This window comes from Ramularia collo-cygni, assembly GCF_900074925.1.
Source record: "Ramularia collo-cygni strain URUG2 genome assembly, contig: RCC_scaffold01, whole genome shotgun sequence".
NCBI lineage: Eukaryota > Fungi > Ascomycota > Dothideomycetes > Mycosphaerellales > Mycosphaerellaceae > Ramularia > Ramularia collo-cygni.
This window is the reverse complement of record NW_019716255.1, coordinates 1,707,565-1,724,019: the sequence shown is the minus strand read 5'-3', so window position 1 is coordinate 1,724,019 and position 16,455 is coordinate 1,707,565. Positions and strand designations below refer to the sequence as shown.

At 52.1% G+C, this 16,455-nt stretch overlaps 3 protein-coding genes; 1 reads left to right on the top strand and 2 right to left on the bottom strand.

Annotated features, from left to right (window-relative positions):
- Window positions 1–70: 70 nt before the first annotated feature.
- Window positions 71–1,204, top strand: RCC_00628 (uncharacterized protein; the record flags this gene model as incomplete). Its single annotated transcript, XM_023765784.1, has 1 exon — window positions 71–1,204. The coding sequence occupies one exon, from the start codon at window positions 71–73 to the stop codon at window positions 1,202–1,204; it is 1,134 nt and encodes a 377-aa protein (XP_023621552.1).
- A 158-nt stretch (window positions 1,205–1,362) lies between these two features.
- RCC_00627 (uncharacterized protein) lies at window positions 1,363–2,712 on the bottom strand (the record flags this gene model as incomplete). The annotated part of the gene is made up of 1 exon (XM_023765783.1): window positions 1,363–2,712. The coding sequence occupies one exon, from the start codon at window positions 2,710–2,712 to the stop codon at window positions 1,363–1,365; it is 1,350 nt and encodes a 449-aa protein (XP_023621551.1).
- Window positions 2,713–11,466: 8,754 nt separating this feature from the next.
- Window positions 11,467–16,156, bottom strand: RCC_00626 (related to KRE5-killer toxin-resistance protein; the record flags this gene model as incomplete). XM_023765782.1 has 2 exons in its annotated part: window positions 11,467–15,970; window positions 16,023–16,156. 2 exons carry the CDS (start codon window positions 16,154–16,156, stop codon window positions 11,467–11,469), a joined length of 4,638 nt encoding a protein of 1,545 aa, XP_023621550.1.
- Window positions 16,157–16,455: the final 299 nt, after the last annotated feature.

Below are 16,455 nucleotides of genomic sequence, written 5' to 3'. Positions count from 1 at the left end.
GAGATATAAGCTGGCGGTGTCGACGCTCGGTCAGTCCTGGACTCTTCCCATGTACCCCAAATTGAGCACGATGGCATCGAAGTTGGAACAAGTACTCATCAATGACAGGCTGTCGACCGGCAATATTGGCAGCACTCTTTGCCACTACCTCGATGACGGCACCTCACTCTATTGTATGAGGGCGACATCATGCACAGTCAAGGCCTCCGTAGACCTTGACGAGGGACGACTCTGGGGTGTACTACATCTGCATGCCCCGTTCGGCGGAGACAAGATCTTCAGTCTAGAACGAATATCTCCCCACTGTCACACATTAACTATCAAGGTTAAAGTACGACCTGGTCGGCGTGTTGTACACAACAACGACTCCATCATCTTGGACAAGTGGACGGGTGGGAAGGTGGCCAACAAAAACACAAACACCGGACCTCAGCTCTTGCCATCACAGGATCTGGAGGACTACGAGGCGGACCGGGCATTATACACCTACGTCTTCAAGCGGTTCAAGAAAGTTAAGTCCCTCACTCTTACTGTCGACGGCGATCCTGCCTGGCCTGATCGCGGTGAAATCGAAGTCACACTCGCTTGCCTCCGTTGTTCTATCGAGCGAGCCGAGCTGGAAAATGTCAGGAGTCTGGTTCTATCTCCAATCCACCTCTGTGGCATCCTGCACCTCCGTTGGTCTGGTTTCGGTGCCCTGTACGAGACCCCATCACCTAAGATCGCTGCCAATCTTTGGCAGAGCATGACCCTGCTTGACATTCGTTTGCGCAACCCCATGTACCTGGACAAGCTCACCGAGGCACAATCCATGATGTACACCAAGATACTCCAAGACTACCTGCGTAGCTTCACTTACACTTTGAAGTGTTTAAGATTTGTGTGGCTTGATGGCGAGGGACCCAGCCCCATGCTATTAGACGACGAGCCTGGAATGGGGAATATACGGAGACTCTTCTGGCCAGTACTTGAGGAACTGTCTGTTGGTAACATTCTTGTGGCGAACAAGACAATCCAGGCGATACCTGATMGTGCGCCTAAGGTCAGGGTGGTGAAGGCTTTACGCAGTACACACCGATTCTCCAGGATCGATCCGGAAGATGGAGAGGCATGGGTCGATGTTGAGATTGAGAGCAGTTTGGACCGGCGTCGGCAAGTGGCAAGTTCGTGGGCGAGTAGCTTTTACAGCCAGGAGGGTTTATAGTGAGGTTTGAGAGCTTTGCAGCGAGAACATGAACTCCCGTGAGGAATTTCCACCACATCTCTTGACCCATATTCTCGCTTCCAAACATGTTCCGTGCACTTGTCCCTCTGTGGAAGCCCTGGCGTTGCTTGAAGGGACATTTCCCACACCGACTGACGCTATCCCCAGCGACCGACTCGCTCCCGCTCCCACGCCCGCTCTGTCAAGTCAGACCATTGCGTCTCGCTGCTCATCTTCCGACCACGGCCATGGGAGATCTTCTGGCCGACAATCTTCACCGGCTGCAAATAGTCACAGTGGAAGGTTCCTTCGAAGGTCGTTCCATGATTTCCAAACGTGATGGGGAGGACATTCTCGTCTGCTCTGGTTTGGATTTCACTTTCACCTGTCTCTCGGCCTCTCCAAATATATTCGAATCGCGGACTGGTACTGACTTTGAAAGCCGCGGTCTTGGATCTGGAGGATGCCGGGGGATAGATTCGCATCACGCCTTCGACCACGCCGAAATGGAAGCTCGCACAGTACCTTGGAATGTTTGCTTTGTTCTTGCTGATGGCGGCGGTGGCTTTCCGTGGTTGTATTCCACTGCCCTCCTCGTACTCCTGATATCCCTCGTACTCATCATCGCTTTGTGCGTCTGGCCCTCGAGCATCGTCCACGTCAAAGTCGTCGACGTAGACCTCCATTGTAAGCTTCTCGGGCTGCTCACTCAAATAGCACGCCAGCTCGGTACATTTGACAATCCACGAGCCCGTCAGATCCCAATCGGCCTGGCGTTTGGCCTCCGACAAGAGAACATCTTGTTGTTTCTGCAGCTCGACTCTGCGAGCTTCCTTTGCAGCATCAGCTCTAGCCTTGGCTTGTCGAGCCTCAGAATTGGCTTGGTCAGTCAACTTGTTCACTTGCTGCAGCACCAGATCTGCTCTTCCTATCACCGACCAAGAACCCGGGCCAAGCCAGTCACTCGTTCCAGCCAACATACTTTCGGGAGGCTCAACGGTCTGACAAGACAGGCCAAGCTTCTCGGCCCAGTATACCAGCGCATTGGATCGGGTCTGCACTWCCAGAGCTGAATTGAGAACGTCAGGATCACGTTCGAGTAATTCTTTGAGAGCTCGATGCGCATCGGACTCAATCTTCAGTTCTAGTTTGATTGAAGCATCTTGCCACCAGCGTTCCAGATTTTCCTCGTCCATCTGCTTGTGGTGGGTATCCAGTAAGGCTTGTACTTTGTCCAGATCCTGTTTGATGGTGATGTCCTTGCCGCGATCTCTGCCCCGGATGCGATCTTTGAGCTCGTCAACTTTGCCRGAGGTCTTCAAGCTGCGGAATGAACACTGAGCTTTCCAGTAATCCGTTCCCATCTGTCGAACGTGGGGCTGCCGTTTTGCTATGTTGCCATTTTTGATGCGGACAAGGGGTGGACAGTATTGGTCCACGTTCAAGTCAAAGGAGGTGTTGTAGCGACGTAATTTGCTATATGCTTTGGATACCTCTTCTGGAGTCATCATGAAGTTGAATGTTGTTGTTGTTCTCGATTAGTGTGGTGAAGCAATACAACGGGAGATGAAGTCGTTCGGATGGCTGCGGGATGACCCTGGCGGTAGCCGGAAAGTAACTACATAGATGGAAGCTCACTGCTCCAAATCAGTAATGTGGCGCTCTCTCATAGTATAGTAGTCACGACAGGTGTTTGCAAACACGCAAGATTGAGTGGCATGGTGGAAGTCCTTCATTGCAGCATATCCCGCGACGGGCAGGTAAATGATGTCTAGCTAGATGAGCCGTTCAAGCACCACATCAAGAAGACGATATGTCAGACTGCTTGCAGAGGCCTCTACCTGGACACGTTACAATACAGAGCGTTACATTCCTGCAAGGTACCAGACGCAGACGTAGGAGCCTTGTATCAAGTGCCCGAGCGCGGTTTTGTAGACTTCACCCCCAACGCAATCGTCTTCAAGAAATCACGCTCCTATCTTGCAAGAGCTGAATAGTTAATGCCTGGTCTGCCACTCGAAGCTCTTGGGCGCGAGGCCTGCATGGTATCCTGGTAAGGTATGTTGCAGCTGTGGGATGATCCTGTCATCAAGGGCAGGTGGCTTCTCATATCATCGGCTCAGGCGGCAAATACAGAATTTATCACCCCGGGCAGTACGCAATGTTCAGAACATGCAATCTTCCCTGATGACCAGAGCGATCATCACGTCCAACTTGCCCAGTCGATCCACTCACATCTTCAATCTCGCAAGGTATGTTGTCGGCATGCCGGTCTTCCGATCATGCCCCGCTGAGACCTCAAAGGCCAGGAGGCGGATAWTCAGGGTTCTCGAGGGCTCGAGCGGACAATCAATGCTTCATTCGATGGCTTGGCCCGGCTTTCGACAGGGCTGATATGCATACCATCTCGCCAAGCAAACTTTAGTTTCGCATAAGGAGCGAGTGCTCCACATACCTAGCTGGATTGGGAGAATGCTGCATCCCACTGCATATTTCGTGTATGGTTTAATGATAGCATAAATTGCTCGCGGAATGTGAACCGCGAAACATCGACGATGGTTCGTAACATGTCCGGATGCGCTGGAGATCCATCATGATGTGGGGTTGGGAAGCCGGAAGTGCGAGTGCCTGACGGTGCGATTCGATGAGTCTGCGGCTTGTTCCCCCCCGTCGGATGGTGCTTCGAGCCTCAACACCGCTGGGCGGGGAGCGGTGCAAACAACGAGGGGAGTAGAGTTTGCCACATTCATATCATACGAATAATCACCTCACCTGCCCCATACACACACGACATCCCCGGTGAGGCCGGCGTGCCCATCCCAGAGTCTTGACGGGGATCGTGACGGTTGTACTGCAGGGTCTTGGTTCAGCTGATTGTACTATCTCGGTGCCGGTATATCGATAAATCTGAGAATGACGGTGATGGTGGATGGCATAATTTACGGACGTGCTTTGGCTGAACTGCGGATGGCCTGATGAACAACCCCTGACTATTCTTCCACTATGCCGTTTGAGGTCCAAGCTTAGCTCTATTTTTGCGGCTGCAGGAAGGAGCACGCACGGGGCAGCGGAGCGTAACTAAGGTGTGTGCACTGGGAGTCTGTGCAGTGTTCGGAGTTGATCCACGAACAACCAGGAGCCTTTAGGTACTTTTGATCTCACAGTCGCTCTCTTCAGCCCTACATTCGACGGCGCTGCACTGCGCGGGCACGCTCACTGTTGGACTTCCGGCGACGTCGACTACTGCGGCATCCTCATCTACCATTGAGCAACGACGGATTTCAACTCAGCCTMACACATTTCACCAGATCCGGGCTCCACACACGCGCCCTTTCTGTCGGGGCTCGACTGACCGGGATCGCGAAACGAAACGCTCGCACGCAGCAACCCCGCGGGCCTTACACCTGCGCTTGATCTAGAACGACAGGACGCATCCACCGCGGACTCACGTTGCCGTCGCTTCGCCGTCGCAGCGCTGCGCGCGTGCTTTCGCCATTACTACTGCAGGTACAGGACCGACAAGACCGCGTCTTGGGGAATCTGCTGTGTCTGAAACGGTTACGCAACTAGCCCTCAGACAGGAGCTCGCGACGTGCCCGTGTCACGTTGCTGCCGACTGACGACAAAGCGAAGCAGCTCGACCCGCGCCGCTGCATTCCTCGCCAATTACGCTTGCGCCTTTGTTCTGATTGCTTCGCGGCCTCTTCGAGCGAGCCGCGCAAGTCCTGACACCGACCCTGCCTGTGTCCCGACGACACATCTCCAATGGCAGTCTCCCTGCTGAACACGCCATCGCGGGCGTCGACGTCGTCTGGCTCCAGCTTCATCCCCGTCACTCGACAGAACACGATGAGCTCGCAGGATGGCTCGCGCTCAATGCGCGCCTCCAAGCGCTACTCCGTCACTGCACTGTACCTATCGATGAATGCCAATCAGCGGGATCTCGAAATCGAAGACGACCTAGCAAGAGGTGAGCACGAGACTTCCGCCACACGTTCGCTCACTCGCCGGCGCGGCTAACAGGCAAATAGCTCAGAAAGCATTGAGAGACTTGAAGTCGAAGATATCATCCCAGTCCAAGAAGAACTTCGTGCTGGAAAAGGACKTGCGCTATCTTGATTCGCGAATAGCACTGCTCGTGCAGAACCGCATGGCACTGGAGGAGGTAAGCTTGTGTCGAGGTCAGTATCGATAGGAGTCGTATTAACGCTGCTATAGAAGGAAGAGGTTGCAAGCCATTTGGACGATTCGTTGGATCTCACCGAGGGCACCTTCCCAAACGATGAGAAGACACAGAAGTATGGCAATCTGCTCTTCCTGCTGCAAAGTGAACCCAGGCACATTGCACACCTATGTCGGCTCGTCACCATGGCGGAAATCGACCAACTTCTCCAGACAGTCATGTTCACCATCTACGGAAACCAGTACGAGAGCAGAGAAGAACACTTGCTCCTGACCATGTTCCAGGTATGCCGATAGAAGCTCCCCGACAAACCCCTGCTAATACTTTCAGTCTGTCCTCACTTTCCAATTCGACAACACACCCGACTATTCCTCTCTACTACGCGCCAACACACCCGTGTCACGAATGATGACCACCTACACTCGAAGAGGGCCCGGACAGAGTTATCTCAAGACAGTGCTCGCAGAACGAATCAACTCGCTGATTGAAATCAAAGACTTGGATTTGGAGATCAACCCACTCAAGGTTTATGAAAGCATGATTGGAAAAATTGAGTCGGATGGGGGTACACTACCTGCGAATCTGCCAAAAGGTATCACTGCGGAACAGGCCGCTGCGAATGAGAACGTACAGAGGATCATTGCACCACGCATCGAGATGCTCACAGAAATCGCCAAGTCCTTCCTGGACACCATAATCGACGGCCTCGACGAAACACCGTATGGAATTCGATGGATATGCAAGCAAATTCGAAGTCTCACTCGACGAAAATACCCCGACGCATCGGAGCAGAGCGTTTGCACGCTAATAGGCGGCTTTTTCTTCCTTCGTTTCATCAACCCGGCCATTGTCACACCTCGATCGTATATGCTGATCGAGCAAACTCCGGCCGAAAACCCCAAACGGACTCTCACATATGTTGCAAAGATGCTGCAAAATCTGGCCAACAAGCCAAGTTATGCAAAGGAGCCGTACATGCAGAGACTGGCGCCATTCATCGAGGCCAACAAGGAAAGGATCAACCGGTTCATGCTTGACCTCTGCGAAGTCCAGGACTTTTACGAAACCCTCGAGATGGATAACTACGTCGCTTTGTCGAAGAAAGATCTCGAGCTTTCCATCACACTAAATGAAGTGTATGCAATGCACAAGTTGATCGAGAAACACCAGACCGAACTCTCTCGAGAGGAGCAGTCGCATCTGAGCCAATTGCTCGCCGAACTAGGACCAGCACCCGCCCAACTACCGAGAAAAGACAACAGAGCCATCAATCTTCCACTTTACAGCAAGTGGGAAACCTCACTGGACGACTTCACAGCAGCACTGGACATCACACAGGAAGAGGTTTACTTTATGGAAGCCAAGTCGACCTTTGTCATGATCATGCGATCGCTACCACCAAATTCCATCGTCATGCGGAGGCCACTCCGCCTCGACAAAGTTGCGGAAGCTGCAGCGACGACCAAGAATGATTCCGTCATGGTCCGCAAGGGCATCAGAGCGATGGAGCTTCTAAACCAATTACAAGAGTTGGGAATCATTGACAAGGACGACAGTTACGCGTTACTCAGAGACGAAGTTGAGCAGGAGTTGGTCCATCTGGGATCGCTCAAGGAGAAAGTTCTTGTCGAGACACAAAAGTTAGACGAAGTCTTCCGCACCATTCGCGACCACAACACATATCTTGTGGGCCAGCTGGAAACATACAAAAGCTACCTTCACAACGTACGAGGCCAGTCCGAAGGAACGGCTAAGCGCGGTCAGTCAGCGAAGGTCCTGGGACCATACAAATTCACACATCAAGAGCTCGAGAAGCAGGGCGTCATACAGAAGAGCAACGTGCCTGAAAACCGACGAGGCAACATCTTCTTCAACATCACCAGTCCGAGTCCAGGAACCTTTGTCATCAGTCTACATTACAAGGGGCGCAATCGCGGGYTGCTGGAGCTGGACTTGAAGCTCGATGACCTGCTCGAGATGCAAAAGGAGCAGCAAGAAGACCTCGACTTGGAATACGTCCAATTCAACGTCACCAAGGTGCTCCAGCTGCTCAATAAGCGGTTCGCCCGCAAGCGCAACTGGTAGCATCTGCTCAAAACGACGACGCCTGTGCTCGTATTGGGTTTGTCATGTATTTGTATGATCTTCTGTTTTTTGGCGAAGTGGGTGAGGAAGAGGAGGAATTGATCTGCGTGTTTCCTGTGATACCCGGCGAATGAGTGTGATGAGTTGTACGATTATCAATCCCGGCGGTGGCAAGCAAAGAAATCAAGCTTGAAGGCCGACTAAACGGAAGATGCTTTACCAGATGTATATTTTTGCAGACCAGCTTTCTATGGTGGACGAGAAGGATTGTCAGGATTTTCGTATGGTTCTTTTGAGATAGCTGGGCTGCTTTATTTGCTCCGTCTCACGACGATCCAATACATTGAGTGAGGGTTGACACACATACTTGTTCGAGGAATGGATCGTGCTCCCAGAATTCCGTCAAACGAGGCTGTTGTATTGCTTACTTTCGTATGTGCTACGTCGGACGAGAACCTAGTGAAGAAGGTGTCGGATGACCCGGGATGTTGGAAAGTGATCACAAGGTAACTGTGACTCGCACTACCCATGCTTTGGGCAACCCGTCCCACATCTTCCACATTGATGAGTCGCCCTACTCCCTTGAAGCCCACGTAACAGCACACGACTGAACAAAGCCTACTGGAGAACCACACTTTCGCCCTCCTACTTCGAATTCCTAGATCTGGACCATGTCATCCTCAATAGCGATCCCCAAGCGCAAACAACCGATCCGCAACTCTCTCTCCAGCTCCTCCAGCTCGTCGTCCTCATACTCTCTCCACAACAATTCGATGCACTCGCCGCATGCTGTGCCGTCAACGTGCTTCTCTTCGGGTAAAGGCAAACAGAAGGTTGTGGAGGGAAGTCCTACAACTGGACAGCGAATCTCTGCGAGAAGGCCTTCGTTGATGGGTATGCACTTCCCTCCGTTGCTGCAGCACCTTGATGGTGGCTTGGGAATTAAGAAGGAAGAGTGATATGCTGATTCGTGGCACAGGAAGCTCCTTATCAGAGAGTTCCTACACTGTCATCAATCTAGGACATGAGGATGGTCCACCGCGGCTGGTGAGTTGGCGAGCTTTGTCAAACGGACCTGGAGAAACAGCACAGCTGATTGAGGGATCTCTCGCAGGTAACTTGTGTCAAGTCGGAGCAGGGCTTCGTTTGGAATCAGGGTGAGTTGATAACGTTCCCCATCACATCCATGATCTACGCGGCTGACAGGTCTCATCTAGAACTATTCCTCCCCTCCTACGCCGATTACGACTCGCAAGACTTGGAGCATCGTCCCGACCCAGTGCAAGAGATCATACTCACGGATGAGGAGGCCGCTGCTATGATGCCCAGGTGATTCAGCTATTGACGATTGTATATACACGGCGATTGAGCGTAGGTATGGAGTGCAAGCTGAAACAGACAGCTATGGTTACGGTTGTGGTTATTTGAGAATGGGTACACATGGTGCTTTGGGATAATCGAGCTGGTTTCTACCGGATTAGAGGCTATTGGGTGCTTGATCTTGTCAATTTCTACAACAATCTACCAACTCCAACTCCCCAGCACATCAACTGTCTCCAGCTCTCGAGTCACGCCGTAATGATAGATCGGCAGGCAGCGGCTAGCTGATAAGCGATAGCGTAGGTCGATGGCCCGGACCCTGTCGATCCCGATCCCGTGCCTTAGTTCCAGCGCGTCAAACGCAACAAACCCCACACGCGTGACAAAACACCTCATCATCATCACAGTAACATAAGCCATGTCGAACATATTCGAGTCTRGCGCCTTCCAGCATGGTCAAAGAGCAACAGAGTCCACACATAGAAAGATTGAACTCCAGAGTCCCGCGGATCTGACATATCTTATCGCGAACGTGTCACGAGCTGCTCGCGAGAAGTTGGACAAACATTTGCCGCCCGATGCTGTTGCTGAAGGAGGCGAGGATGCGATGAGAAAGAGAGTGGAAGAGTTGGTCGAAGAGGTGGGTTGATCACTTGAGCATTGGCAGAGAGGAGTGCTGATGAGGAGACAGTACATTCGAAACACCTTCAATGCTTCCAAGGACAGCATTTGTATCAATGGAATGGAGAGGGAAGAGTTCGAGGCTGAATTGGCAAAGGCACAGGAGGGAGAAGGTATCAATACACAACCACATGCCGCAAGCATTTTACGTGTGCAATGGCTGACATGAAGTGCACAGAGCTGGAACCCTTCGACACAAAACTCGCCCAACGTATCCAGGCCCTCTCCGCACAAATAGAACATCAGACACTCCAGCTAGCGAATTTGCGACGAAAAGCACCCCAGGAAACGGCGCAGAAATTCACACAATCTTTCGAAAAGCAATCAGAGGAATTTGATGCGAGAATAAAAGCCGCCGAGCAAGCTAAGCTCGAAGCTGCGAGAGCTACGAGGGTGGAATTGGGGAGCGTGGAACGAATCGAGGAGATGCAGAGTACATGGCAAAAGGGCAACGAAAGTCTCGCTGCCTTGAAGACGGGTCTGGGAGGGACAGTTGCGAAGATGGAAAAGGCAAAGAAGGCGGTGGATGTTGTGGAAGAGCGATGAGTTGTCATGAGGACTTGTGTGTGTTTAGGCGATGATACCCAACGAAGGATCTTGGAGTTTTGGCGCATGACGGGAAGAATGGCATACGCGATCAAGAGGACAAAAGGTATTCGAAACTACCAAAAACTGCATGCTTGACTCTTGATGATCACAGAATCTCCTTCCCTCCTTCCTGTCTATCAGGTATACTCATATCCACTGGCTTGCGTCGCGTTGCTGGTGATCAACGCAGCACCCAGGCATTCTTTTCCGTACGTTACATTGTCGAGTTTGGCAAAAGCCTGCCACGGCCCAATCGAGCTATCGTTGCCGCAAGAACAAAACAGCACGCCTTCGCCGACTCCCGTCATACTCCAGGATAGCTCGCCGAACCATGCGAGTTGAGTGTTCTTCCTGATCGGAATTGCATGTCAGCTGCGTTGCGAGAGGGATCCGACAGACGAAGCCAGCACACTTACCATCCCTCTGTAATGGCTCCCACAGGCATATATGCGGAATGGGGCAGCGTATATCCTATCCGACCACACGTTGGATCGATGTATCTATACATGCATCATCAGCGTTGTCCAACAGACATTCTCAATTGTCGAAAACATACAAAAGCTGCCCGCCAGGAACGCCAACAGCCAACCCCAATCCGCCGCCATCACCCCCCACTCCATACGCCGTAGACTTTCCTGTCGTGTTGGGACAAGGTAAACCCTGGACTACGGGACAGTAATCGGTCTGTGCCTTTCCAGCCCAGAGGCCTCCGGACGCGGCATTGATGGATGTGAGATGGATTGATTTCGTGGAGTGGGCTGCTATCATGCTGAAGAACTGGGCTGTGGAGAGGGAGGGGAGAGCCGCGAGAGCCGCGAGCAGGACGAATGATTTCATTCTCAATCTCTTCGTTTTATGCGAGGACAAAAAGAAGACGGTACCGTAGCAGAGATGAGAGTGTGGAAATGGGGAAGGAGGAGGGTGGTGATTTTAGCTATCTCGAGACACTTCTCGAGGTCCCACAAAAAAGCAGACTTATAGCCGCACAGGACTTTCTACCGCAGCTTTGGAGGGTGAAGAGAATGAAATGATTGTGTGCAGAAACTGTGATTGTGGTTGGGGTGGCACCTCTTGTACAACTAGCAACCACCCTAGTGTATGCAAGTCACCGTGTTCGAGTTTCAGATTGAGAGAGAGGAACTTCAAGTTCAAGTGACTCAATACGCCCGAGGAGCACTTGCTCTCCAAGTGCAATGCAGTATCAATCTGCGGTACCGCTACATACTACACAGGAGGAAGATCGGCCCAGTCGATCGCTTGACTGCCCATGACCCTATCTGGGTCCTGCAGTTGGACACCACCGTTGGAGCTCAAACAAAGCGTACACTCGAAGGGTCGCACAATCAAAAGCTGCAAGTTGAAGCGTCTTGCGGACGACTTTTGACCGTGATCCATTCCTTTAAATCTATAGCTCATCCTTTATATGTTGCTTACGTTCCCTCTCCGCATCCTCTCTCTGGAGTCTCTCCTGAATGCTCTCCTCGCCAGCCTGCGTGCCAGGAACCCCAGGTTCGACGACCTCCTCATTGGCACCACTCTGCCTGTCCTTGTATCGCTTCGCCACCTTAGCTATCTCATCGTCATAAGCCGTCCACTCCGGAACCTGTCTCCTCGCACGATCGAGTTTGGGCTCCTTGGTCTGAGGGTTGTTACACAGGTCAATCGTCTTGGCCTCCTTCAGACTTTCGTCAGAGCACCACGTCTCGCACCACAACCACTCCTGCGGTAAGCTATGGATCGGGAGCATGGACTGCATGTGATTCGGGAGATCCTGATCCAGATTGCTSAAGCTGTTTGGATCAGCGGAGAGTTGATGATAATTCTGTCTCAACCTATCTCCCGCAGCCATTTGTCTGAAGAGCTTCAGATCAACAACATACAAAGCGGAGATATGATACGGCAATCCCTTGAGGAAGTTCTTCCAGTATCCCTGTTTCCAGAATCGGAAACCTTCCATCTCGGTGCGTGAGTCGCACATGGGTGTGAAACCGTAGGGTGCGCCTTGAAGATCGTGCTGTACAAGCTCGTACATGTCAGTCCGCACGATTTGGTCGGCGTCCACGAAGATGACCTTGTCCAAGTCCAGAGGGAATAGTACGTCCAGGAACAGGATTTTGTAACCCCAGATCTCACGTTGCTTTTCTTTCTGTCCGCGCAGCCAGTGTGGCCATTTGTAGGTCACCATTTCATACTGGAAACCGTACTCTTCTGCCATGACAGGCAGGAAGTCTTTGAACGAAGGAGATAGGAATTGCTCGATGAACCAGAACTTTACGGTGTGCTCGGTGTGCTTCATGACGGACACCATCATGATGTTCAGCATACGCTCGTACAAGTGACCGGATGCGACGGAGAAGATGTTGATGTCGGCATGGCGGGCTGCGGTAACCTCAGACTTGCCCACTCCTGAGAACAAACCGGATCCAAGCTGTGCAGCTTTGGAAAGGTATTTGCTTGCATGTTGTGACCTCAATCCAGCTTGTGCAAGCAACTTGTCGGCACCCTCTGCGAGAGACTCCAATGTAGATTTCGAAGCTTCCAAAACATCCTCCGCTTCCATTCCAGGCTTGCGGGATAGTTGTGGAAACAGGGTGGTGCCTCTGAATCCCATTAATGCAATCTCGGTGGAATGCTCGCCAGGCTGCGCAGTGGCGCCTAGCAATCCTGCGCTATCGATGTTGAAGATCTCCTCACTTCGTCCTTTTTGAAGACCAAGATTGTACACGCCCGGGTTCGCCTTGAACTGGAAATAACCAAGGTTGGCCATGATAATTGTGTCTGCAAAGTGTGGATCGAGGTCTGTACCCAACACCAACTGAACACCGCGAGGAGGAGGTCCAGTTGAAGCATCTTTTGAATGACCTTCGATGAGAATATGCTTGAGCTCGTAGGTCGCATCAATATCGGAGCCGCTCCGAACCGCACTCAGCTTGATATTGTCCAGGTCATGCACAGTTTCCTTTGGTGCCACCAACCATGATGGTGGAAGGTCCATACCCATGTTGAGCAAAGCGTCCGCGGGCAACCCACTGAAATGAGCGCCATTATGGCTTAACGAGCCATCACTTTCAAACACAGGCTTCGAGCTAATCACATGTCTGTAGAAGCGCTTAATGGGAATCTCCTCGAGTCGATCCCGAGGGTTGAGGAATAGACTGACGTATACACCGTCCAGCTCAGACAAGACCTTGAGTATAGGTATCCATCTCTGTGCCGTCTCAGAAGCAGGGTCTATCGCAGTGTAAATTTGAATCGACGCCGTCTTGGGATCTCCCATCTGAATCGCGGTATGGGTCGAGCTCCATTTCTTGAATACATCCGTTCGCACGGTAGGAGCTGCTTCAAAAATGCCTTCCGGTACGTCCGATATCAACGAGAGCGCAATCAAGTTCGATATACGCGCAAATGCCAGTGGTGTAGACGCTTTCTCCTGAAGCTTGAGGTCCTCGATTGCCAAAGCAGCGGGCAGTAGGCGCTTCTTCCTTTCATGGTTATACAGGGTCTCGAGATCTACGGCCTCAAGCGTGGTCCACTCGGGAATTGGGCCGATCACCCTGCCATTGATGATCATGGCCTTTTGGCCCGGTTGGATGCCTAGGCTTGTAACAATGTCTTGAAACGGCGCCCACGCCTGTATAACAGCTTCGTCAAGCTCTGAAGTTGATGGACTTGCCGACGTCGAGCGGATCTTCTCGTAAATGTTCCTCTTGGAGGCTGCGTCATCTTGGGATCCATCACTACCCTCACCCCGAAGCTTATCGTATCCTGCCGCAAGAGCGGTGAGCGCCTTCTCGCCGTCTGCAGTTGCAAAGATTGACCCCAATCTCTGCGTCATGCTCGAGTTGCCAGGAATGTGCAGAGCAGCAACCTCAACGTTGTCATGCTCTTGGCGGAATAGCAGCGCTTCCATGAGCTGCTCGAAACCTTTAGCGCTGTCCAAGTCAGCTGCCACTGTGATGTGGACGAGTTCTCGCTCAATAGTGTCTGTGCTTGCAGGCAAATTGGGCAGGTTCTCAAGCTCGGGATAATCGCCAAGGTTGAGATGGCGAACAGCTTTATCGTCTTCTGGAACTACCAGTGGATTTCTCCTCAAGCTAGCGTRCTCGAGGAATAGATCTGGTAGATAGTCTGCGTCTGTAACGCTTCCATCATAAACAGCCTGCTGCACAATTCGCAGATCTGTACCGACTCGTTGGCTCATCGTCGACAGCCACTCCTCTGTGCGCGAAATCGGTACACCATTAGCAAAGACCAGCGGAGTAACACCAGTGTCTCCAAGCCTGGAAGTGTACGCCTGGGCTCTCTTGATGCGAGCATCAAGCTGCTCATCTTGAAGTAGTCCAGTCAGGGGTAGTGCATCCTTGTTCCGGCGAAGTTCGCGACCTTCAATAGCAGCCGAAAAGTGTTTCTGATCTGGTGTACCGAGCTTACGGCTGGAGGCTTCCACGACCCGCTCGRGATACGCAAGCGCAGTAGCAAGCCCGTATCTATCCAGCAGGTACAATATCGCTTTGGCGTGCTCCTCGCTAACCGGAGAATTGATGCGTGGAACGAGCCCAAACCTGATCGGCAGCTTCCTCTCAACAAATCCTCGAATGCTATCAACGACAAGAGCGGCATCGTTGTAGTCGCCAAAGTCGATCGACATTACAAGATTGTGCACCTCCTTCCGCACAGAAGGAAGCTGTCCAGGGTAAGTACGCTGTAACAATGCCTGCGCAGAGCCTGGGAATGCGGCGTATCTCTTGTCCTTTTCAATGTTGTTCATCCAAATGATGACATTTCCACCTTCGGTGTCATCCCGCCAGTCATAACGCTGCGTCTCTTGGCTGACCTGCGACYCAGTGATCGCCTCGTGAGATAGCAGCTCAACCGCTTCTTCGCCATTGAGACCAATCTCTTGGACAGAGTTGATCAGCTTTCGCTCCCGTCTGAGGTGCTCCAAAAGTGCATACGCTTCGACATCTCGAGCCATGATCTGAACTCCATTGATCCACATAATGTTGTAGCCAGAAGGCAGAATCTCTGCTCGATTCTTGGCATGTTCTGCGACGAATTCGTCGGAGACATTCGCAGCCGCGATCGAGCTTGAATGCTTGGGAAAGTCCTGCGATAGACGGAGGAGTGTTTCGAATGGCGAGTCACTGCCCATAACAAAGCTCGCGGCTTTGAGACCCAACCGCCTCAACTCCGAAGAGGACAGAGGACGCAGGTCTGAGACCTCTTCTTCGCTCAGGCTAGCCTCACCCGTACCGACCGTCGCGTCCTTTTGCGCCTCTTCATCTTGCCGGTCGTCTATGACAATGTAGTCTGTTCTCTTAAGCGCCAATTCAACGCCATACCCGCTGACAGCAAATGGCTTGCTCTCAGCACCCGTCGCTGCCTTGTATCGCACTCGATATGAACTCTTTCCGTCCCTTGCAGTTTTACTCAATGTCTTGTGGAATTTGCGGAAAGACGCTGAGCCTATCTCCGCGTACAGAACTGAAGGACGCTCGCTCAAGCTGTCCCCCAGAATCCTGTCAAAGGGGAGAGAGTGTACCTTGGGGCTTRATGGACCGAAGGAATGTGCGCTTGCCTCTTCCATCTCCGCAGAGCAGTATCTCTCTCCACTGAATGGGACGTGTACCCAATTGTCGCACTCTTCAGCAGCATCCTGCGGGATGGCCGGGACAATCGACGTGTTGTAGTATTGGTAATGCGCTTCGATTCGGGGCGCTGCGGAGTGTATTGACAGAGCATAGTCGAACAACGATAAATCCTCTTTAGACAAGTGCCCATCATCCTGTAGCAGAGACCGGAAGGAAGTGTAAAGGTCCTGATCGGTTGTGGAGGAATCGAAGAAGCCGTCTGCGATGCGATCGAGGAGAGGAAAGTAGGAGCTTGCGTTGGTGTCTGCCGCCGTTTCTCTGCCTCGGGTTAGCAAGAGTCTCGGTAAGTCTGGATTCGGGCGTCTCCTACAGTAATTCAATCAGGTATGGCGGTGCCCCAAACGATGTTCGCAGTGCAACGTTTACAGATGGAGCAGCATTGGCCCATGCTGCCAGCAACCCGCTGGCGACAAGGACCTTCTTCCACCCCGACGCGAATGCCATATTTCACAACTGAAATGAAATGCTCTCCTCAAGCATCAAGGGCAATTGTGAAAACACTTGAGGTGTTGAAATGAGGTAGGTGTAGGAGTAGCGGCTTTGAGCCCAGAAAAGCTACGTGTCAATCGATATGACGAACGCGACTGCCGCGATGTAGCAGGTCGCAAGCAGCAATGCAATATATTAAATGATCTTCACCACGAGACCGGCTCAAGGTGAAAGCATCGAAAGGCGAGATCCAGAACAATTCATTCACTTGACCAATGCAGAAAGATCGCGGAAGTGCTTACTCATTTGCCGCG